The 23,305-nt window shown below is 46.9% G+C and overlaps 2 protein-coding genes across 7 annotated transcripts in view; both read left to right on the plus strand.

Moving 5' to 3' along the window:
- The window catches only part of KMT2A (lysine methyltransferase 2A), an 87,025-nt gene extending 69,296 nt beyond the window's left edge, over positions 1-17,729 (plus strand). For 5 of the 6 annotated variants that reach the window (XM_047754092.1, XM_047754093.1, XM_047754097.1 and 2 more), the window contains 7 exons: positions 1,217-1,387; positions 3,544-3,618; positions 10,252-10,426; positions 10,575-10,682; positions 11,373-11,456; positions 11,880-12,009; positions 13,035-17,729. In XM_047754092.1, the coding sequence (XP_047610048.1) occupies positions 1,217-1,387; positions 3,544-3,618; positions 10,252-10,426; positions 10,575-10,682; positions 11,373-11,456; positions 11,880-12,009; positions 13,035-13,310 (1,019 nt within the window). In that variant the 3' untranslated portion in view covers positions 13,311-17,729. The remainder of the gene's footprint in view (positions 1-1,216; positions 1,388-3,543; positions 3,619-10,251; positions 10,427-10,574; positions 10,683-11,372; positions 11,457-11,879; positions 12,010-13,034) is intronic. The other variant, XM_047754094.1, reaches the window with a different exon arrangement.
- A 692-nt stretch (positions 17,730-18,421) lies between these two features.
- On the plus strand, positions 18,422-23,158 carry TTC36 (tetratricopeptide repeat domain 36). Its single transcript, XM_047753239.1, has 3 exons — positions 18,422-18,705; positions 19,688-19,876; positions 22,840-23,158. The coding sequence occupies exons 1-3, from the start codon at positions 18,591-18,593 to the stop codon at positions 23,100-23,102; spliced, it is 567 nt and encodes a 188-aa protein (XP_047609195.1). The 5' UTR covers positions 18,422-18,590; the 3' UTR covers positions 23,103-23,158.
- The last annotated feature ends 147 nt before the right edge of the window (positions 23,159-23,305 follow it).

Here is a 23,305-nt window from a genome sequence, read left to right on the forward strand (position 1 = left end):
ATTGGCCAAAGGACACAAGACTAAAAACCTGTATTCTCCTGCTCTGTTTGCTATAACAGCGGTGTGATTTAAATAGCTAGTGATAACCTCCCTCCATCCCGTAGTTGTCACTGGTGAAAACCAAGAACCATTTTGATTATATAGAATAGCCAGATTTAGTTATGACACCAGAGAGGTCTCCTTAGCACTGCCATCTGTCCTGATGAATTTCATCAATAAACAACCAGTCACTTCACGACTAGAGAGCTCTGGATATAAGGCTTTGCCCTTTACCGTGAAGGGGATTCCCAGAAGAAAACCAGGCAGAGAAAATGCTTAGGCATAAGATTTGGGATGCAGTCACATTCTGCTGACTTGCTGATTATGCAAGAGGATTGATCCATCTCTTTATGTAACAGGGCAGCATGAGGGGTGGTGTCTGACAGTGCAGACTTTGGACCCAGATGGGTTGAGACCCCAGCTTTACCACTTAAAAACTTGGGCCACTTAACCTCTCTCTGCCTCAGTTTTCTCACCTTTAAAATTTAGATAACTGTAAGTTCCCTTCATCGCTCAGCAGTTGATGAACTCAACTAGGATCCATGAGGACTCAGGTTCAATCCCTAGCCTTACTCAGTGGGTTAAGGATCTGGTGTCGCCACGAGCCGTGGTGTAGGTCACAGACCCAGCTTGCATCCCTCATTGCTGTGGCTATGGTATAGGCCAGCAGCTGTAGCTCCGATGGGACCCCTAGCCTGGGAACTTCCTTATGCTTCAGGTGTGGCCCTAAAAAGCAAATAAGTAAGTAAATAAATAAGTAAATAAAATTTAGATAACCACCTGTCATTGGATTGTTGTAAGGTTTATCTGAGTTAATATAGAAGTTCCTAGAAGAATGCTTCATACATAGTGCTTCATTCATATTAACCATTATTATTTTTTAGCTTTGGTCCTGTTGAGGGCAATTAATTATTGAAGAACTGTAGGATTGTCATACCAGAAACTACCACAGAGACAGCATGACTTTATGTTAAAAAAAAAAAAAATTCTAGTTTTCATCACTTTCTAGCTATAACTTCAGGCAAGCTGCTCCACCTCTTTGAGCCTCAGGTTTGTTTTCTGTAAATGGGACTGAGAAGACCAACTGTAGAATGTTATTGGGCTTAGAGACAACATACATAAACTCAGTAAGTGTTTGCTGTTGCATCCACTTTGGGTCCTATTTTCTCCATCACAGAACCTAAAACAGCAGAAGAAGAAGAAAGTAATTTCAGCTCTCCACTGATGCTTTGGCTCCAGCAAGAACAGAAGCGGAAGGAAAGCATTGCTGAGAAAAAGCCCAAGAAAGGTCTTGTTTTTGAAATTTCAAGTGATGATGGCTTTCAGATCTGTGCGGAAAGTATTGAAGGTGAGTGGGTTGAGTTAGCCCAGGCTCTATTCAGCTGGAGCCGTGCTTTATTGGCACCATTTATGTGGCAGTTTGGTGCTTAGAGTTTGGGAAGATCTTGGAGGCCTTATACAATTAACATGTTCTGAAGACGTTCGTGTTATTGGAGAAATAGTCTGTGATGTAGATGAAAAGCTAATGCTATATAGATCATGTTTTTAAGGTTGCACACGCCAGAGCAGAGCACGTGTTTCCCTCTCATAGCTTAAAATTTGTTTTCTAAATGTTTGTTTACTTTTTTCCTTTTCTTTTCGGCCACCCTGCGGCACGTGGGGGTCTTTCTTGGGTCAGAGATTAGATCCGAGCTGCAGTTGCAGTTGCGACCTACACCACAGCTGTGGCAACGCCAGATCCTTTAACCCACTGTGCCAGGCCAGAGATCGATCCTGCATCCTGGTGCTGCAGAGGCGCCGCTGATCCTGTTGTGCCACAGCAGGGACTCCTTGTTTACTTTTATGTCTTACTACTCAACAGAGAACTTCCCATACAGGCTGGAATTTTATTTTCTTACTCATCTTTGTGTCCCAAGCACATAGGTCCATTAGTTGTTGAAGGACTAGTGAATGTTCTCTAGGCAGTAAGAGAAGTTTAAAGGAAGAAAGATCACCTTGGATCAGTGGAATAGAAGATTCTGTTAAGGGAGATAATAGGATTGAGGTTAGGCAGAGGAGTCAGGGAGGCTCTCTATCGAGGGCAGGGGGAGGGGGGATACGCAAAGTTAGTTAGACAGGGTGTGTCTGCTGGGTTAGAGTAGTGTCACGCTGGAAGGAGATGCTGAGATCCCTGTTGGGTGGTAGTGAAAACAAGTTCAGAAGGTGAATTAGGCACAGGTTTTTGGCATTCAGTGCCAAACCGTGAGGCCTGAAAAAAGCTGGGGAGTAGAATAAAAGCAGAATTTCAGGAATTTTAATGTTAGCTCCACGTAAGACAGATTGAACTGGAGACGCTATAATGCAAGAGGCCACTAGTGAAGGTGTTGCTGCAGTAGAAATGTCAAGTAATTAAGCCCTGTTTCCAGTAGCAGAAGAAGGGAAAGGAAAGAATGACAATACGCTGTATGACTGCTTGGTTATGGAGAATAATAAGCAGTGAGTCAAAAGTGACTGATGATTCAGGCCTGGGTGACTTAAAAAAAAAAAGGACGTGTAAGAAGAACAAAAAAAATCTGGAGTTCTCATTGTGGTGCAATGGAAAGGAATCCAATTAGTATCCATGAGGACAAAGGTTCCAATCCCGGGCCTCACTAAGCAGGTTAAGGATCCGACATTGTTGTGAGCTGTGGTGTAGGTTGCAGACTCAGCTCAGATCCCGAGTTGCTGTGACTGTGGCTGTGGCATAGGCTGACAGCTGTAGCTCGGATTCGACCCCTAGCCTGGGAACCTCCATATGCTGCAGGTGTGGCCCCCCCCCCCCAAAAGAACAAAAAAGTAACTAATCTCGTATACAAGTTCTACATAAGACATATTGAGTGTGGAGTGCTGGCAGGAAATCCAACAGATGGGAAGAGAGCACAGACTCTTAGCTTAGAGCTGGAAGGGATTATAAAGGTTTTGTGTGGGTAAGCGGTACAGGGAGTATGAATGAATGCCAGACAGCTAGGTGTGCAACCCAGCCTATCGATTAAAGGGAGTGAGTGCTTTGGGGATTCTGGGATCATTTTCAGAAGGCAGGAGTCTCCTCATTGGTTCTGTATCCTTCACAGAATGAAGCACTGTGGGTAGTGCACCTTCCCACTTTCTTTTTTATTCACTGAACTGGTTTAAACTAAGAAAACAAAAAGCTTTTCTAGTAGGGGATGTTTTCATATCATTGACATTGAGAGATGTTTGACTGGGAGTTCCCCTCATGGCTTAGGAGTAACAAACCCGACTAGTATCCATGAGGACTCGGGTTCAATCCCTGACCTCTCAGTGGGTTAAGGATCCAGCATGTCATGAGCTATGGTATAGGTCATAGGCGCAGCTCGGATCCCATGTGGCTGTGGCTGTGGCACAGGCCAGCAGCTGTAGCTCCTATTCACCTCTAGCCTGGGGGCTTCCATATGCCACGGAAGCCCTAAAAAGACTGAAAAGAAAAAAAAAAAAAGATGTTTGACTGAATGTATTATCTCCTCACAGATGCCTGGAAATCATTGACAGATAAAGTCCAGGAAGCTCGGTCAAATGCCCGCCTAAAGCAGCTTTCATTTGCAGGTAATGCTAGTGGTCGTTCTACTTCTGTCTCAGAATCTTCTAATAACTTGTGGGTCTAATCGGCAGGGTTGATTCTAAAGAAGAAAAGAATCAACCTTCTTATATCATTTTTCAAAACTTTATTATAAAAAGAACTTATTATTTATTCTAAGTAATCCTTATATACAGTTTACGTATTTAAAGCATACAAATTGGGAGTTCTGGAGTTCCCGTTGTGGCTCAGTGGTTAACGAATCTGACTAAGAACCATGAGGTTGCAGGTTCGATCCCTGGCCTTGCTCAATGGGTTAAGGATCTGGTGTTGCCGTGAGCTGTGGTGTAGGTTGCAGACGCGGCTCAGATCCTGTGTTGCTGTGGCTCTGGTGTAGGCCGGCAGCTACAGCTCCAATTATACACCTAGCCTGGGAACCTCCATGTGCCTCGGGAGCGGCCCAAGAAATGGCAAAAAGACAAAAAAAAAAAAAAATCATATCCTCTGCAAACAGAGATGATCTTACTGTTTCCTTTCCAATTTGAGTGTCTTTTATTTCTTTTTCTTACTTATGTGCTCTGGCTAGTACCTCCAGTACTATGTTGGATAGAAGTAGTGAAAGAAGTAGTGTTTTGTTTATGATCTTAGAGGAAAACTTTGTCTTTCGCTATTGAGTATAATAGTCCCTGTGGGTTTTCCATATGTAGCTTTTATTAGTGCTTCATTCCTTTGTTGTTTATCCTGTCAGCTGATAGATGTTTGGGTTTTTTCCACCTTCTAACCATGATGAATAATGTTGCCGTGAATGTTCATATACAAGTATTTGCATAGATATGGTTTTTTTTTTGTTTGTTTGTTTTTTGGGTATATACCTGGTAGGATTGCTGGGTCATGTGGTGACTCTGTATTTAACTTTTTGAGGAACTGCCAAATTAACTGTAGGCAGTGTAAAAACATGTTTAATATAGTTGTTTCAAGCACACATTAAAGATTTTAGTTAGGAGTTCTCATTGTGGCTCAGTGGTTAACGAATCTGAGTAGGAACCATGAGGTTGCGGGTTCGATCCCTGGCCTCACTCACTGGGTTAAGGATCTGGCCTGGGAACCTCCATATGCCATGGGTGCAGCCCTAAAAAGACAAAAAAAAAAAATTTTAGTTAATTGGAGTTCCCTGGTGGCCTAGTGGTTAAGGATCCAGCATTCTCACTGCTATGGCTTGGGTTCAAACCCTGGCTCAGGAACCTCTACATGCCACAGGTGTGGCCAAAAAAAGAACAAAAAGGGAAAAAAAAGATTTTAAATAACCTAAGGAAGAAACCTTCCGTTGACTCTGGTTTTTCCATGTCTATCTCCTAACAGCCTCCTTTTAGATTGGTTCTGGGAAAGGAAGTGAATAAGCAACTATAAAGGGTGAGGGTTAGGGTTTTTGTTTTAAGAAGGAGGGAAGGGTATATTTTATTTTATTTTTTATTTTTATTTTTTGTCTTTTTGCCTTTTATAGGGCCGTACCCGCAGCATTTGGAGGTTCCCAGGCTAGGGGTCTAATCGGAGCTGTAGCCACCAGCCTACGCTAGAACCACAGCAACACAGGATCCAAGCTGATTTTGCGGTCCACACCACAGCTCACGGCAACGCCGTATCCTTAACCCACTGAGAAAGGCCAGGGATTGAACCTGTGACCTCATGGTTCCTAGTTGGATTCGTTAACCACTGAGCCACGACGGGAACTCTGGAAGGGTATATTTTAAAACGTTGACATTCGTTTATTTTCTTTTGTTTTGTCTTTTTAGGGCCACACCCGCAGCATGTGGAGGTTCCCAGGCTAGGGGTCGAATCAGAGCCGTAGCCACTGGCCTATGCCACAGCCACGGCGACGCCAGATCCTTAACGCACTGAGCAAGGCCAGGGATCGAGCCTGCATCCTCATGGATATTAGTCGGGTTTGTTACCACTGAGCCACAATGGGAACTCCATCACTTTGCTCTCCCCTCAAGATACCTTGTTCTGTGGCTCCACTATACCTTACACTGTTCCACACTCAGCAGTGTGTCTTCGCATGTGCTCTATGGACATGAATCAGAACCTCTGGTGGTGAGACAGCTGAATGTTTAACATGTGTCCCAGTCATTCCTGTCATATTACACCTGCTTCCACAGTAGTAGAACTTGGCTCGTGCAGTTCCTTCAGCCAGGATGGCCTACTTCCCTTCATCTTCTCTCTCCTACTCCCCAAATTTTTGTTTGCTTGTCAAACTCCCATTAACCCTTGAACACCCTGCTCAAAGTCACTTCTTTAGCCTCTTTTTGACCATTTTTTTGTGTGTGTGCATATTGCTTTCTCATTTAGGATGCTTTCAACCTCATATCACAGAAACCTGTACTCTTGACTGATTTCACAGCAAAGACCAGAAGTAGGACAGGCAACAGGATTGGTTGATAAAGGATTTACAGTATCATTAAAGACTTAAATTCTGGAGTTCCCTGGCGGCATGGCAGGTTAAAGATCTGGCATTGTCACTGCTATGTCTCTGGTTTGATCCCTGGCCTGGGAACTTCTGCACACTGTAGGCACGACCGAAAAAAAAAGACTTAGATTCTTCCCTTTCTCCTACTTTGCTCTCCATAGTAAAGCTTCATGTTTAGGCTAAGGAAGTTTCCAGGATCAGTCAATCATGGCAGTGCTCAGCAGAGGGGCTTTTATTAGGAAAAGATGGGCTTCTCACATCTCATAGACCAGAATTTGGTACCATGTCCATCCCTAAGCTAGTGACCGGCAGAGGGATGAGAATTCCTGTGCTTGGTTTAGACTAGTCCCCTGGGTGGAGAGGATGCTGGGAGTGAACCCCAGTGATCACATGCTCCCTAATCCAAAGCCTGTCCATTATTCTCCCTCTGCCGGCTACCACCTGTCCTTGCCCTCAGGACCTTACATTCTAGTGACAGGTATCAGACCCTGCAGAGGATAACATGGGGACATGAAATAGAGACAGACACAAAGGTAGGTAGTTGGTGGCAGGGATCCTTTTCTAGATAGAAGAGTCAGAAAAGGAGTCTCGGAGTTCCTGCTGTGGTGAAGTGGGTTAATGATCCGGCTTGTCTCTGTGGAGGTGCTGGGGTTTTTTCGTTTTTTGTTTTTGTCTTTTTAGGGCCACACCTGAAGCACATGGAGGTTCCCAGGCTAGGGGTTGAATTGCAGCTGTAGCCACCGGCCTACGCCACAGCTACAGCAGCATGGGATCCAAGCCATGTCTGACCTGCACCACAGCTCACAGCAATGCCAGATCCTTAACTCACTGAGCAAGGCCAGGGATCGAACCCGAGTCCTCATGGATACTAGTCAGGTCTGTTAACCACTGAACCACGACGGGACCTCCTGGAGGTGCTGGTTTGATCCTGGTGCAGTGGGTTAAGGATCTGGCGTTGGTGCAGCTGTGGCGTAGGCGTAGGTCGAAGCTCTGGCTGAGATTCGATCTGGGAACTTCCATATGCCACAGGGGCGGCTGAAAACAAAAAAAATTTTTTTAAAGAGAAAAAAGTAAACGAGTCTCTTAAAGAGGTGATGTTAAAGCTGAGATCTGAGTACTGATGAGGAGGAGCCAGTCATGTCCTCAGTGCTGAAGAGTCAGAGAGTGACAAGGCCCTGAGGTGGGAATGCATTCTTTGCTGTGTTACTGCCTGTGTCTTTGGTGAGATAAAACTTCCATTGGCTACAGGTACCTTTCTATCTCATTCACCTTAGTTTTCCCAGATTCTGTCCTGCACAGTGGAGAGGTGGAAAGAATGCGTGAGACACAGTAGGTGCTCAGTAAATGTTTGTGGGATGAATAAGTGGGTCTCCCACAACAGAATGGATTGTTCCTATAGTATTTATACTTCACCATTATTTGGATGCATTCACATTGCGAGGCTTATGTGTATATCTGCCCCTCTCTGCCAAGGGCTTTTTGAGAACAGGGGGCTATGCTTAACTCATCTTTGTTTTCCCATTGTTGACACAATATCTAATCTCATTGTAAGCCCTCCAGTGAATGGAGAGTTGAACGCTCAGCCTAAACATTAAAATGAACTTTCTGTGAAAATACACTTGAGTATGTTTTTTAATGTCTTTCGACCTAGGAGTCTGCAGCAATCTTAAAGTTCCTAGGTAGGAATTCTTAGGGAAAATATCTTTTGATTAGAAACTTAAGCTCTTAGGCTGTCAACCTGTGTTGTTTTGTTTGTTGTTGGGTTTCTTGGCATATGGAGTTCCCCAGCCAGGGATCAGATCGAAGCCGCAGTTGCAAACTACATTGCAGCTGCAGCAATGCCAGATCCTTTAACCCACCGTTGTTGGGCCAGGGATGGAACCTGTGTCCCAGCACTCCCAAGATACCTTCAATCCCATAACGCCACAGCGGGAACTCCCCATTCCCACATTTTAACTTTAATAGGTTGAGTTCTGATTGGAACGACAACTGTGATCCCAAGAATGTGGCTTATTTGGAGACTTAACTTTCTGCTTGACATTAAAACCAAATTATTTCCCTTAGAAATTCTCTTAAGTGAAGTGGAAATTAGGAATCTAAAAATAACTTCCCTCTCTTTTAAAGTTCTCCAAGACATAGAAGAATTTTAAACAAATCACCCAATGGCAAATTCAAAGATATACAGGGTTGCGCTTCTGAGAAGTGATTGTTAACTTTTTTCTTTTGGCTGTGCCTTTGGCATGTAGAAGTTCTGGGGCCAGGAACTGAACCTGCACCACAGCAGCTACCCTGGGCCACTATAGTGACAATGCAGGGTCCTTAACCTTTTGCACCACAAGGGAACTCATGGATATCCTTCCAGACATATCATGTGGCCCCCAAATTACATCTTTTTTTTTTGGGTCTTTTTGCTTTTTGGGGGGCGCTCCCTCAACCTACACCACAGCTCATGGCAACACCGGATTGTTAACCCACTGAGCAAGGCGAGGGACCAAACCCACAACCTCATGGTTCCTAGTCGGATTCGTTAACCACTGCACCATGACGGGAACTCCCCAAATTACATCTTTATAAATATGCTTTATAACACAAACTGTATCTGTTGGAATTGCATATGTGATCCTAACCCAGTTATGTTTATGAAATATATATATCTTGTCCATAGTAGACATCATTATTATTTTGGTACCTATTAATAATACCAAAAACAATAATTCTAAATGAAATAATATTTTTTGCTTAATAAAAATATCAAATACAGGAGTTCCTGTCGTGGCGCAGTGGTTAACGAATCCGACTAAGAACCATGAGGTTGCGGGTTTGATCCCTGGCCTTGCTCAGTGGGTTGACGATCCGTCATTGCCGTGAGCTGTGGTGTAGGTTGCAGATGCGGCTCGGATCCCACGTTGCTGTGGCTCTGGCGTAGGCCGGTGGCTACAGCTCCGATTCGACCCCTAGCCTGGGAACCTCCATATGCCTCGAGAGTGGCCCAAGAAATGGCAAAAAAATAATAATAATAATAAAATACATTAGCTATTTGCTCGTATCAAAAAGAGGTGTAGCAAGGGATTCCCCTTGGTGGCTCAGTGGGTTGAGGATCCAGCATTGTCACTGCTGCAGCTTGGGTCACTGCTGTGGCACAGATTCGATCTCTGATCTTTGGCCCCAGAATTTTTGTATGCTGCCAGTGCAGCTCAAAAAAAGGTGTGGTAGTTATTACTGTGTCCCAGCCCTTTAGTGAAAGAAGCCAGTCATTTTAGAAGGCCTTTCACCACCTATGCTAGCGGATTTATATAAATGTTGTTCTTTATAAAATAAAAAGAAATAACTGCTCATTAATGAAGTAAGACTAAGTCAACAAAGCAGCTATGGCATGTATTTCTCCGTACATTCGCTGTAACAGCGCAGAAGAGAGTTCCGTGTTAGGGATTTACGAACATTGCTTATACATTTTAGTGAGATACCTGTGTGATTATGAGCTCACAGAACCCAGATACGTCATTATCTGTAAACAAAAATGGGCTCTTAGTTGAAGCTAAACAGTCCAAGCTTCAAATCCTGTCAAACTAGCTATGTGACCTTGGGTGTGAGCCTAGGTTTACTTACCTTGTGGTGACGCTAGTAATTCCTGCTTCCTATGTTCATTTTGACCATGAAAGGAAATAACGCATATAGCGTTTGTTTCTGTGTGCACAGAGAACATGGAAAAGAGTCCATAGTTTGGTGTCATGCCTTTTTTCACTTACTCTGTCATGAATGTTGTCCTTATTGATGGATCTGGAGCCGCATCTTTTTTGTTAAAGGCCGTACCTGCAGCAAGCATATGCAAGTTCCCAGGCTAGGGGTCGAATCAGAGCTACAGCTGCCAGCCACAGGCAAGCAACGCAGGATCCGAGCCTCGTCTGCCACCTATACCACAGCTCATGACAACACCAGATCCTTAACTCACTGAGTGATGCCAGGGATCAAACCCACATCCTCATGGATACTAGTCAGGTTCTTAACCTACTGAGCAACAGGAACTCCCGAAGTCACATCATTTTAATGGCTCTCTACTGCTAATTTCTAGCTTGTCTTTAATGTAATTCACCCTTGAGCAGCCTCTGGCAGAGTTATTCCCCAGCATAACATTTCTGTAGTTGTGGGCAACTTCCTGTTGGCTGGGCTCCTTACTACCCTGGTGCCTTTGCTCCTACAGGTGTGAATGGTTTGAGGATGCTGGGGATTCTCCATGATGCGGTTGTGTTCCTGATTGAGCAGCTGTCTGGTGCCAAGCACTGTAGGAATTACAAATTCCGTTTCCACAAGCCAGAGGAGGCCAATGAACCCCCCCTGAACCCTCATGGCTCAGCCAGGGCTGAGGTCCACCTGAGGCAAGTTCTGTTCTTTTCCACAAGAGGTTTGAGGGTCTTGACTTTGTTATATAATTATTTTCCCACTTAACCTTTGGGGAGTTAATGCTCTTCTTCTCTGATTCTGTTAAAGCATGTCTCTAAGTATATTTTCACCTTTTGGTTACAGGAAGTCAGCATTTGACATGTTTAACTTCCTGGCTTCTAAACATCGGCAGCCTCCTGAATACAACCCCAATGACGAGGAGGAAGAAGAGGTACAGCTGAAATCAGCTCGGTAAGTCTGGAGTGCAGGGAGGTCATAAGAAGTGCACTTTGCTTCCTTCCTTCTGTTCCAGTATTGCTTGGATCAGAATTTCCCAGATAACAATTAAGAAGACTAAAGTATAGGAGTTCCTGTTATGGCTCAGCAGAAGCAAACATGTCTAGTATCCATGAGGACGCAGGTTCCACCCCTGGCCCTGCTCAGTGGGCTAAAGATCTGGTGTTGCTGTGAGCTGTTGTGTAGGTGGCAGACGCAGCTCAGATCCCACGTGGCTGTGGCTGTGGCTGTGGCTGTGGCTGGCAGCTGCAGCTCCAATTCGACCCCTAGCCTGGGAACTTCCATATACTATGCGTGAGGCCCTAAAAAGCCAAAAAAAAAAAGGCAAGTATAGTTTGTGTTGAAAGAGCAGAAGCTGGCTGGCAAAGAGGGAGAAGTATGTTACAGAGGAGAAATTTGGATTACTAGAAAATGTACATTTTCTCTTCTTTACCATGTAGTATAGGATGCTCTGTCAGCTTTAGATGTACCACCAGTCTTCATATCTAACAGACTATTATAGGCCTAATTTTATAAGGCACTTCTTATGCTTGGCATTGAACACAGAGAATAGTGTAGTCATATGCTCTAGAAGCCTTCAATCTGAGACTCAAAACTGATGATTTCCTGAAGAGAATTCATTAATAACGAGCCTTCTCTCTTTAGGAGGGCAACTAGTATGGATCTGCCAATGCCCATGCGTTTCCGGCACTTAAAAAAGACTTCTAAGGAGGCAGTTGGTGTCTACAGGTATGGCTAAAATTGTAGAAAGAATTATAGAAAACTAATGAAGTTTTCCAAAATCAAAGTGGACCAAATGCTGGAGAGACCTCCCTCATTCAGTAAGTGAGGTATTTATCAATACTGCTAACTGAACCTGACGTCTTGGGATTCTACAGCTCCTTGTGTTGAACAAGGAATTTAATAAAGTAAGCATTAATACATTGCTGCTTCTAGTGGGCTGTGGAATGGAGAGATCCTTAATCCTTGGCCATTTGTTAGAACAGTTCATATACTCAAATCAGGTGGGTCCATATTTTTTTTCCCCCCAAGTGTCTGTCCCTCCTGAGGAACTAACAGAGCAGGAGATAGTATTCATTTATTCGTGTAGTCACACATTTGACCTTTTTTGCAAAGGCTGCGGTTGATGTCTTTTCCATCTTTATGTCCTAGGTCTCCCATCCACGGCCGGGGTCTTTTTTGTAAAAGAAACATTGACGCGGGTGAGATGGTGATTGAGTACGCCGGCAATGTCATCCGTTCCATCCAAACCGACAAGCGAGAGAAGTATTATGACAGCAAGGTGAGGCTCACACGGTCACTCTCGCAGTTCTTTTGTTTGGATCAAGGCCATCAACTATAAATATGATCCCTGGATCCCAGAAGAAATAGTGTATTTTATTGATTCAGAGACACTTTTTTTTTTTTTTTTTTAAAACACTTTAATGTCTCTGAAATTTGTGGTGGGCCCAGTCCACTCTGAGCAAGAGCACACTCTTCGAAGGTTTGAGTGGCTCCAGGCTCAAAGGCACACAGTGACACAGTTTTAGGTTTCTCTTGCCTGTGGAGGGAGACATTAAGAAACCACTAGTCCAGGACTTCCCTTCATTGCACAGTGGAAACGAATCCTACCATGAGGTTGTGGGTTCGATCCCTGGCCTTACTCAGTGGGTTAAGGATGCGGTGTTGCCATGAGCTGTGGTTTAGGTTGCAGATGCGGCTTGGATCCCGTGTTGCTGTGGCTGTGGTGTAGACCAGCAGCTGCAGCTCCCATTGGACCCCTAGCCTGGGAACCTCCATATGCCGTGGGTGCAGCCCTAAAAAGCAAAATTAAAATAAAAAATAATTAAACAAGATAATAATAATAATAAAAGAAACCACTAGTCCAGAAGTTCCCACTGTGGTGCAGCGAAAACAAACCCCACTAGTATCCATGAAGATGCGGGTCTGATCCCTGGCTTCACTCAGTGGGTTAAGGATCTGGCATTGCTGTGAGCTGTGGTGTAGGTCGCAGACGCACCTCGGATCCCACTTTGCTGTGCTTGTGGCGTAGGCTGGCAGCTGCAGCTCCTATTAGACCCCTAGTCTGGAACCTCCATATGCTGCAGGAGTGGCCCGGAAAAAGAACAAAAAAAGAAACCTCTAGTCCAGTGCCTATAGTCTAGAAATTTGTCCTGGAAGCATTCTGAAAGATGGAAGAAATCTGGAAATTTTACCAGAAGCAACTTTGTTCATCAGCTACGGTCACATCAGAGAAAGGTTGGAAAGTGTTCTCAAGCCTAAGCTGTAATAAATAACAGATTCTTCTCCTTGCTCTTTCCTGTGCAGGGCATTGGTTGCTACATGTTCCGAATCGATGACTCTGAGGTCGTGGATGCCACCATGCACGGAAATGCCGCCCGCTTCATCAATCACTCCTGTGAGCCTAACTGCTACTCCCGGGTCATCAATATCGACGGGCAGAAGCACATTGTCATCTTTGCCATGCGCAAGATCTACCGAGGGGAGGAACTCACTTACGACTATAAGTTCCCCATTGAGGATGCCAGCAACAAGTTACCCTGCAACTGTGGTGCCAAGAAATGCCGGAAGTTCCTAAACTAAAGCTGCTCTTCTCCCCAGTGTTGGAGTATCAGGACCCAGGGCCTCCACAGCAATGCCAAGGGCCTTTGCCAGCAGCCAAGAGTTCCAGGATTGCGTGGGCACAGTTGAGGGGCCTCCGTGACGGCTGGGCTCCCTTAGGTCCCATATTCACATTATACATGTGATCATAGTCCTGGAGAGAGAGGAGGTCTCGAAGAAAAGACCCGCCATCGGTTTTCTACCGGGGCCCCTCTGATCATATGCTGTTAAAAAGTGGGAAACGGGGTCCCTGGCAGACCTGCCTGGAAGGAGCCTTTAGAGGGTTAGTTATGCTGGGAGAGAACCTCCTCAGAGAGAAGCTGCCATCCTGCTCGGCCCTTTCCTGAGCACCGTAAGCCAGGGCTCAGGCAGAGCCCGGGGGTCGGGTTGCTTGGATACCTGACAGCTTGCCAGCCGGCCCAAGTGTAGCCGTGGGTTGAACAGAGATGTCTGGTGGTTTTCTCTACCATCCTCCCACTTGAGAGTTCCTTTCTGGTTGGGAGACAGGATTCTGAGCACGTTTGGTGTCAAAGGCTGTCTTGGGGTTGTGCCAATTAATTACCAAACGTTGAGCCCATGGGCTGTAAGTGGGAGCGTTACCCCATGAGCCTTACCCTGGTCGGTCACCTTCCTAGACCATAGGAGCGGCTTCCCTCTCATTCCTTCTCTTCAATCTGCTTTCCTGCCCCCCTTCAACCCAGTCTGCACCCCACTGCTTTCCTGTTCTCTCTGGGTGGTAGGGAGAGTGACTCCCTGCTTGAGGACACTCTCTCTCAGGCACAGCATGTGCCTGTAGAACGTTCCCTGAGCCTGTGAGCACTCCCAGCGGGGAAGTGGACAGGAGCCATTGGCCATAACCAGACAATTCGGAGACATTTTCATAAAGCTCCACCGAGGGTTTTAAAGAAAATATGTAGCATGATTTTTTAGAAGCGGAAGATAATTTAAATAGGATTTGAATCATGCAACAACCAGGAAGACTCCTGGGCCCCATTCCTAGGACATGGTAACTTTATTTTCTCCTTGTTAAGACATAGGAAAACTTAATTTCTAAACGGTCAGTGTCCAGTTGAAGGCAGAACACTAATCAGACTTCAAGGCCCAAAACTTGGGGACTAGACCAACTTGTATTGAGGGAACTCTGCCACCCGTGAATCTATGGATAAATTAAATGACACTACTACCCTGATTACTCCCTAGGATGTGGTCAAAACAGCATCAAATGTTTCTTCTCTTCCTTTCCCCAAGACAACGTCCTGAACCTGTTAAATTAAGTCATTGGATTTTACTCTGTTCTGTTTACAGTTTACTATTTAAGGTTTTATAAATGTAAATATATTTTGTATATTTTTCTATGAGAAGCACTTCATAGGGAGAAGCACTTATGACAAGGCTATTTTTTAAACTGCGGTATTATCCTAATTTAAAAGAAGATCGGTTTTTAATAATTTTTTATTTTCATAGGATGAAGTTAGAGAAAATATTCAGCTGTACACACAAAGTCTGGTTTTTCCTGCCCAACTTCCCCCTGGAAGGTGTGCTTTTTGTTGTTTAATGTGTAGCTTGTTTGTGCCCTGTTGACATAAACGTTTCCTGGGTTTGCTCTTTGACAATAAATGGAAAAGGAAGGTCCCCCAGCTCCATTGGGCCACTCCCCTCCTCCGTATTGAAGCTCCTGAAAAGGCTGCGGTAGGATCTCGACACAGCAGTTCCTCCTCCTCTTTCCCGCACTGTCGCTCCTTGCCGGCACCAGCTCGGAGCGCTAAGAGGTGGGAGCCCACACGTCCCTCGTCTTCCCTCCTGCAGAGCTAGCAACCAAGCTCAATGGCAACCTGACATATCCCATCACCATCTGCCTCATAGGTCTCCTCGTTCCCTCTCCCTCTGCCCACCAAGTCCTCATACCTGCAAAGACCCCCTGGGTCCCCCTTGTGCCCTCTTTGGGGGCAGCCTGTTGAAACTGAAGCACAGTCTGACCACTCACGATAAAGCAGATTCTCCTCTGCCTCTGTCAGCCACGAGGTTTCAGAGCAGCGTAGTCCAGGGGCGCCTTTTCTCGCCACGAGAAGCCCATTCCTACGGGAGGAAGTCTAGCGAAGCAATATGACTCAGCCCAGCGCTCTCTGCCCGGGACTCATGGCTCTGCTGTGCCTTCCATCCTGGGCTCCCTGTTCTTCCGTGACCTTAAGAACTTTGGTGGCTCTGCTGGGACATTGTCACTGTTTTCACTGTCATGCAGGGAGCCCAGCACTGTGGCCAGGATGGCAGAGACTCCCTGTCATCGTGGAGGAGTGCCAGCAGGGGACTGGGGAAACGCACTCCACCCAGACCTCACCTCCCTTCCTCCTTTTGCCCGCGAACAAGATACAGTGGCCCGAGGGGTTCCACTAGTGTCTGGTTTCCTTTATTATTGCACTGTGTGAGGTTTTTTTGTAAATCCTTTTATTCTTTTTTTTTTTTTTTTTAAGAAAAAACCTTAAGCTACATTTGTTACTGAAATGATTAATGCACTGATGGGTCATGAATTCACCTTGAGAAAGACCCAAAGGCCAGTCCGGGGTGGGGGAAACTCAGCTAAATAGACCTAGTTACTGCCCTGCTAGGCCATGCTGTACTGTGAGCCCCCTCCTCATCTCTTTCTACCAATCCCAAACCCTGAGGCCAGGGGAGGAACCCACGGCTTTCCTCCTCCTGCCAGCTGCAGATGGTTTGCCTTGCCTTTCCACTCCCACCGTCAACCACAGAGACAAGTGATTCCTCTTAGAGCTCAGCCTTGAGTCCATTGCCAAAATTCAGCGTACCTGCCAGCAACTTGGGGAATAAGCTAAGGTTTCCCTACAAGAGGGAAAGAAGGCAAAAACCGGCATAGCTATCTCCAAAACACCTCTGCGTTTGTTTCGAAAGTGACCAAGGGAAACTCCGCACAAAAGTGCAGACTGAGGAACTGTGGTGGGTCGTTCCCAAGAATCCCCCAAGGGGCATCCCAAATCCCTAAGGAGGAACAGCTGCAAACCTGGTCAGTTCTCAGTGAGAGAGCCAGCTCACTTACAGCTTTGCTGCTAGAACCTGTTGTGGCTGCATTTCCTGGTGGCCAGTGACAACTGTGTAACCAGAATAGCTGCATGGCGCTGACCCTTTGGCCGGAACATGGTCCTTTGGCTCCCTCTGCTACCGTCCACCACCTTCAGCCCAGCCCCTCCTGTTTTTAGACCAATAACAAGAATCAAGGGGGAAGTCCTGGCAGCTCTATGTAAGTTTTCAACCAGATTCCTTTGCCAGGATCCATCCCGCTTGCCTCTGTCAACTCCCCGGCCAGTGCAGTGAGCACCATGCAGCTCCCTTGATTTAAAAAAAAAAAAAAAAAATACAACAACATAAAAACTCTTAATGAATGTATCTTTCTAAAGGACTGACGTTCAATCAAGTATCTGAAAATACTAAAGGTCAAAACCTTGTCAGATGTTAAGTTTGATTTGGAATTTTTTTTTAAAATAGAAATCAAGTTGTGGGGTTTTTTGGTGTTTTTTTTTTCTTTTTTTTTTAAAGGAAAAGCGGGTCATTGCAAAGGGCTGGGTGTAATTTTATGTTTCATTTCCTTCATTTTAAAGCAATACAAGGTTATTGAGCAGATGGTTTTGTGCCGAATCATGAATACCAGTCAAGTCTCACACTCTGAAAACTTGCAACTTTTTTGTTTTGGTTTTCAAATAAATATAAATATGATATATATAGGAACTAATATAGTAATGCACCATGTAACAAAGCCTAGTTCAGTCCATGGCTTTTAATTCTCTTAACACTATAGATAAGGATTGTGTTACAGTTGCTAGTAGTGGCAGGAAAATGTCAGTCTGGCGCTCCTCTGAGCCCCCAAAGTGGGGGGGGGGCAACCCAAACCTTAAGGGGATGGCAGAACAGTCCATTCCCAGGATCAGAGAGAAATGCAGAAACGGTGTCACCTGGATTTTTTCTGCCTGTGAATGTTGCCAGTCAGTACCTGTACTCCTTGTTTATTTTTGGTTATGAATGTTGGGGTAACCACCTGCATTTAGGGGAAAATTGTGTTCTGTGCTTTCCTGGTATCTTGTTCCGAGGTACTCTAGTTCTGTCTTTCAACCAAGAAAATAGACTTGTGGTGTTTCTTTTATTGAACTTTTAACAGTCTCTTTAGTAAATACAGGTAGTTGAATAATTGTTTCAAAAGCTCAACAGATGACAAGCTTCTTTTCTAGAAATAAGACATTTCTTGACAACTTTATCATGTATAACAGATCTTTTGGGTTTTTTTTTTTTTTTCCCTTGTGTTCTTCCAAGCTTCTGGTTAGAGAAAAAGAGAAAAAAAAAAAAGGAAAAAAATGTGTCTAAAGTCCATCAGTGTTAACTCCCTGTGACAGGGATGAAGGAAAATACTTTAATAGTTCAAAAAATAATAATGCTGAAAGCTCTCTACGAAAGACTGAATGTAAAAGTAAAAAGTGTACATAGTTGTAAAAAAAAAAAAGGAGTTTTTAAACATGTTTATTTTCTATGCACTTTTTTTTATTTAAGTGATAGTTTAATTAATAAACATGTCAAGTTTATTGCTGCACATGGTTGAACTTTCTTTTGGCTTGGCTGGGGTGGAGAAGTGGGAGGGGCATGGCTGTGACCTGATGACAAAGTCCCTTCCACAGTCCTTTCTCTTAAGGTGGAATCATGCAATCCTTCCCCACCGCCTGCCTCCAGACCCCCCTCTCCTAGGTGTGTTTTCTTCCCTTAGTCATCAGTGATGCAAATTCAGGACCTAGTTAACTCTGGATATGAGCAAGGGGCCAAGAGGACAAAGGAGGCGTTCCCTTACTTCATCCATATACCCCCGTCTTCATCCTTGGGCAGTCACGCATTGGCTTCTAACAGTTTTCTCCCAATCCGTGAATATAATAAAATGAAGGCATTTCAGGGAGAACCTGGACAGCACCCTCTCTCTGCTCTGTTCCACCTTGAAGCTGAAATTGGATTTATTTACTCTGTTTTCTCCCTAGGACTGGGGTGGGGGCAGGGAGGCAGTTGAGAAATATTTGTAAATACTCTACCAAGCCAGGTCACTAGCCCCAGGCTAAAAGGGGTTGAGTTTACACCCCAGCCAGTTTACGCTCCTCCTCAAGGGGGATGGTCCTCAAACAGACCTCCTCCCTCCAGATCAGCTGATAAGAAGCTCGGCCCTCACCCCTTCTTCCACCCTCTCATTGTGAGCCACCTTTGCGGATTTGGGAGTTGCGCACCATGGGGACTCCGAATGACCAGGCTGTGTTGCAGGCCATCTTCAACCCGGACTCCCCATTTGGAGACATCATTGGATTGGACCCAGGACAGGAAGCACAGAAGGAAGTAGATGAAGGTGAGTATTTAGCCTGGGAGGATAACTCTGCACACAGGCTGGCCTGCCTCACTGAAGTGACAGAGAAAGGCGGTCTTACAAGACCCCTTGTTCCGTGCCCCTCTGATGATAATTGTGATTGGAATCGGAGGTTGGCCGAGACTCAGTGCACCGGTGGGGGCTTGGCCAGAGTCACCGTCCCAAGAGGAAGAAGCCAGGGTTTCCCTCAACCCCACACCTCTGAACTTAGCACTCAGTTCACCCCCATGATCCAAGCTTAACTGTGCCAGCGTGGTGGTGGTGGTGGTGGGGGTGGATGTGAAGCTCCCACGTCCTTGTCATAGAGAGTACATCACCCTAAAACAGCACAGGAGGCAGACACAGGGCAGGGGCGGCTCAGCTAAATGCCTCCAAACTAAGCAAGCATTCAGTGTCACACACTCTTACACGCCAAGCTAATTCTGCCAGAGTGCGCTCACAGGCTTTTCTGCCAGTCCCTTAGGGGAACTGCTGTCCTCATCAGGAGCGTTTGGGGCCCTTTGTTTCTAAAGAACTGAAACCTAGGCCTTTCTGACTTCAGGCTGAAAAGCTAAGGGTGTGATCCCGGGTATGTCAGGTGGCCTTCCTGTTGGAAGCAGTGGAGCAAAAGCAAAATGGGGACAGACTAAGGAGCCAGAAAGACCTGGGTTAAAATCCAAGCTGTGCAACTTGCTGGCTGTGTAACCTTGAGCTACAGGATAAGGAGTTTGGGTTTCATTCTCTTGGCAACGGGGAGCCAACCAAGGCCCCTCTCCCAGGACCCTTGGGAATTAAGCAGTGCTAACTCTTAGCCTTGGTGACCTCAGTTTGCCCTGCCCTGAACACTGCTTCTGACTCCTGCTGTGACTTCCAGCCCAGCCCAGTCAGCCCTGGCTGGCATCCCAGGTTTCCAAAGCCTGAGCTGGCTTTTGCTTCTTGCTCCCAACTGCACACCCGTCCCCTCCTGGTTCCCTCCCTGGTACAGATGGAGTTTTCCCTCGAGCACAGCTGGAGCAGTCCAAGGCCCTGGAGCTGCAGGGGGTGATAGCAGCAGAAGCTGGTGACCTCAGTACAGCCCTGGAGAGGTTTGGTCAAGCCATCAACCTATTGCCTGAGAGGGCTTCAGCCTACAACAACCGAGCCCAGGCCCGGCGACTCCAGGGAGATGTGGCAGGTGAGGAGAGTCCCTGAGGCCTGTGAAGAAGGGACCCTGGAGGGCACAGGCCAGAGATGGCATGGCCGTGGGGCTTGGACACAGGGCATGGGAAGTCACTAGGCCCTTCTGGAACATACATTCCTACCTTTAGGAGATATACCACAGGCCCTGCTAAGCTCTTAGGGATTTTGTGAACTATTGAGAGACTGCATTCCATTTATTTATTTAAGAAACATTTAATGAGAGCCTAGTATTGCAGCTGCGGGCTAGGTGCTGAGGAATATGCTGCTTATAGCAATAACCATGTGCCAGGCACTAAGCACTTTACAAGCGAGGTATAGTCATTCATCTAATCCTCACAACAACCCCAAAAGGTATGTGCTTTTGTTGCCTCCTTTTTTTTTTTTTTTTTTGGTCTTTTTAGGGCAGTCATCACGGCATAAGGAAGTTTCCAGGCTAGCGGTTGAATCAGAGCTGCAGCTGCTGGCCTACACCATAGCCACAGCAATGCCAGATCCAAGCCAAGTCTGTGACCTACACCACAGCTCCCAGCAGCACTGGATCCTTAACCCACTGAGGCAGGCCAGGGATTGAACCTGCATCCTCATGGATACTAGTCAGATTCGTTTCCACTGAGCCACAACGGAAACTCCTACTACCTCCATTTTGCAGATGAAGACACTGAAGCATGGAGGTTAAGTAGCTTTCTACCCGCGCAGCTGAAAAGTGGCAGCGCTGGGATATGGACCAGGTGACAGGGCTCCAGACGTGTGCTCTTAATCCCCATGAGATACTGCTTCTCAAGGAGCTCCCGGCCTAGAGGGTAGGACAGACACATAAGTATAATAGCAGCATAACAAGCTGAGAGGGTTCAGCCTGGGATCTGTTCCTGAGGGGTGAGTTTGGAAGGATGAGGAGGAGTCAGCTGGATGGAGGGCAGGGAATGGAAGCAGGCACGCCCTGCAAAGTCCAGAAGGCATGGACAGGTACAGGGAGCTTCAGACCTCCAGTCTGGCTGGAAAAGGAGGCAGTGGAAGGATGGAGCCTCTCCAGAGCCTGGAGACCTAAACAAGGGCCGGAGAGTTAAGAACTGGGACCATCTGGCCAAGATTGGACTTTGTCTTGAAACCACGGGGAATCACTAAAGGGCTTCCCCTGTAGAGTGACTGGATCCAACTTACTACACTCAGGTTGCTCTGGTTGAAGGAGGGACAGTGAGACAGAGAGGGCCATGCTAGGGACCAGAGAGAAGGCTGATGCAACAGTGTAAACCACAGAAGCCTAGGAGGGAACTAGTAGACTATTAGGTGGTATTCCTTGGGCCAGGAATTCCAGGCTGGGGAGTTTGGACTCCATTCTGGACACATGGGGGAAGCCCAGAGGGCCCTTTCCCCAGGCCTGTCTGCCACCTGGCTTTGGCAGAGCAGGGCCATAAAGGCCACTGGGGACAGCCTGCGGACTAAAACCCTGGAGAGCATCAGAGGCGATTCTGCCTGGAGGAAGCTTTCAATTCCTCCTGACCAGCTTCTCTGAGGAAAGCCAAGGAATGCTGTGATTAGTTTTTCAATCCACCAAGTGGGGTGGAGAGCAGAGTCCCTGCTGGGTTCCAGGAACCAAAACTCACAAGAGACAGCACAAGGAAGATCAGCCTTGCTGTAGGATGCTGCTGGCACTCCCCAAGTGTCCTGCCCTGACAGGCTCTTTAGACTAGAGAACGTGAGTGAACTGAAGCAGAGACCAGCAGAAATGCAGCCGGTGGCCCCTACAGTGGATACAGCTGGCTGCCTGAGGTTACTGTTCAGAGCTGTGATGCCTCAGCCAAATATTTGAGGGTTAAAAAAAAAAAAAAATACAGCAGGCCAGCTCCCAAGATCGCCTTCCAAGAAAATCAGGTACAAAATAATGAAGATCATGGAAATAAAGAATGAGGAGAAGGAGTTCCCATTGTGGCGCAGCAGCAACAAATCCGAATAGTATCCAGGAGGATGTGGGTTCGATCCCTGGCCTCGCTCAGTGGGTTAAGGACCTGGCCTTGCAGTGAGCTGTGGTGTAGGTCAGACGCAGCTCAGCTCCTGCATTGCTGTGGCTTAGGCCTGCAGCTGCAGCTCCAATTAGACCCCTAGTCTGAGAACCTCCATATACCGCAGGTGCACCACCCTAAAAAGCAAAAAAAAAAAAAAAAAAAGACTGAGGAGAGGCACTCTGTAGAGAACAGTTGGGAGAAGCAGGTTTAAGACATGCAATGTAAAGGGACGTCTTCAAACGTTAGAGAAATGGGCTTTATATATAAGAAAGTTAATTCCAGTGTTTTTGAACTCTGGGGTTCAGAGTCAGTCACCTGGTACAAGGTAGATGGTTAATAACACATCTATGGAATAAACTGCCTGTTATGTTCCTGGGCAGTAGGCCAGATTCTCTTTTTTTTTTTTGTCTTTTCTAGAGCTGCACCCGAGGCATATGGAGGTTCTCAGGTTATGGGTCCAATCGGAGCTGTAGCCACCGGTCTATGTCAGAGCCACAGCAACGCAGGATCCGAGCCACGTCTGCGACCTACACCACAGCTCACGGCATCGCCGGATCCTTAACCCACTGAGCGAGGCCAGGGATTGAACCCTCAACCTCATGGTTCCTAGTCGGATTCGTTAACCACCGAGCCTCAACGAGAACTCCTAGGCCAGATTCTTAACATAGTGACCATCCGAAATCCTCCCAACAACCTCTTGCTTTGATGTATCAGATGGTGGAAAATAAGCACCATCTGTCAAGAGATCTGGACTTTAGTCCCAGCTCTGCCACTAATTGGCTGTGAAACCCAGGCCAAGTCTTGCCAACTTTTCCAGTATTCATCTGCGTAACGGGAATAACAATACTGAGGGTCAAGTGCAGGCGGGATGTAAGTGGCCAGGCCCCAGAGCCTCCACTCTAGGCCAGAGGGAGTGCTGGCCGTGGCCCTGACCCCTGCATACCCGTCTGTCCCGCAGGAGCCCTGGAAGACCTGGAGCGCGCGCTGGCGCTGAGCGGCGGCCGGGGCCGCGCCGCCCGCCAGGGGTTCGTGCAGCGCGGGCTCGTGGCGCGGCTGCAGGGCCGGGACGACGACGCCCGCGAGGACTTTGAGCGAGCGGCGCGGCTGGGCAGCGAGTTCGCCCGGCGCCAGCTGGTGCTGCTCAACCCTTACGCGGCTCTGTGCAACCGCATGCTAGCAGACATGATGGGGCAGCTGCGCGGGGAGCTCAACGGGCGCTGAGCCGCTGGCGGGTGGGGGCGGGTGGGAGGGGCACCTGCAACCAATAAAGCTGCCGGCTTTCCCGACCCCGCCAGTGTCTCCGCCCGCCCACCGCCTCTGCTGGGAACGCACTCAGGAATTTTCTGCGCGCGCCCACGACGCGCGGGGGGGTGGCCCCAGAGCTCCCGCCGGGGGAGGGGGACGTCGGGCGGAGGTTGGGCATC

The sequence above is a fragment of the Phacochoerus africanus genome, chromosome 11 (assembly GCF_016906955.1).
Source record: "Phacochoerus africanus isolate WHEZ1 chromosome 11, ROS_Pafr_v1, whole genome shotgun sequence".
Classification (NCBI taxonomy): Eukaryota; Metazoa; Chordata; class Mammalia; order Artiodactyla; family Suidae; genus Phacochoerus; species Phacochoerus africanus.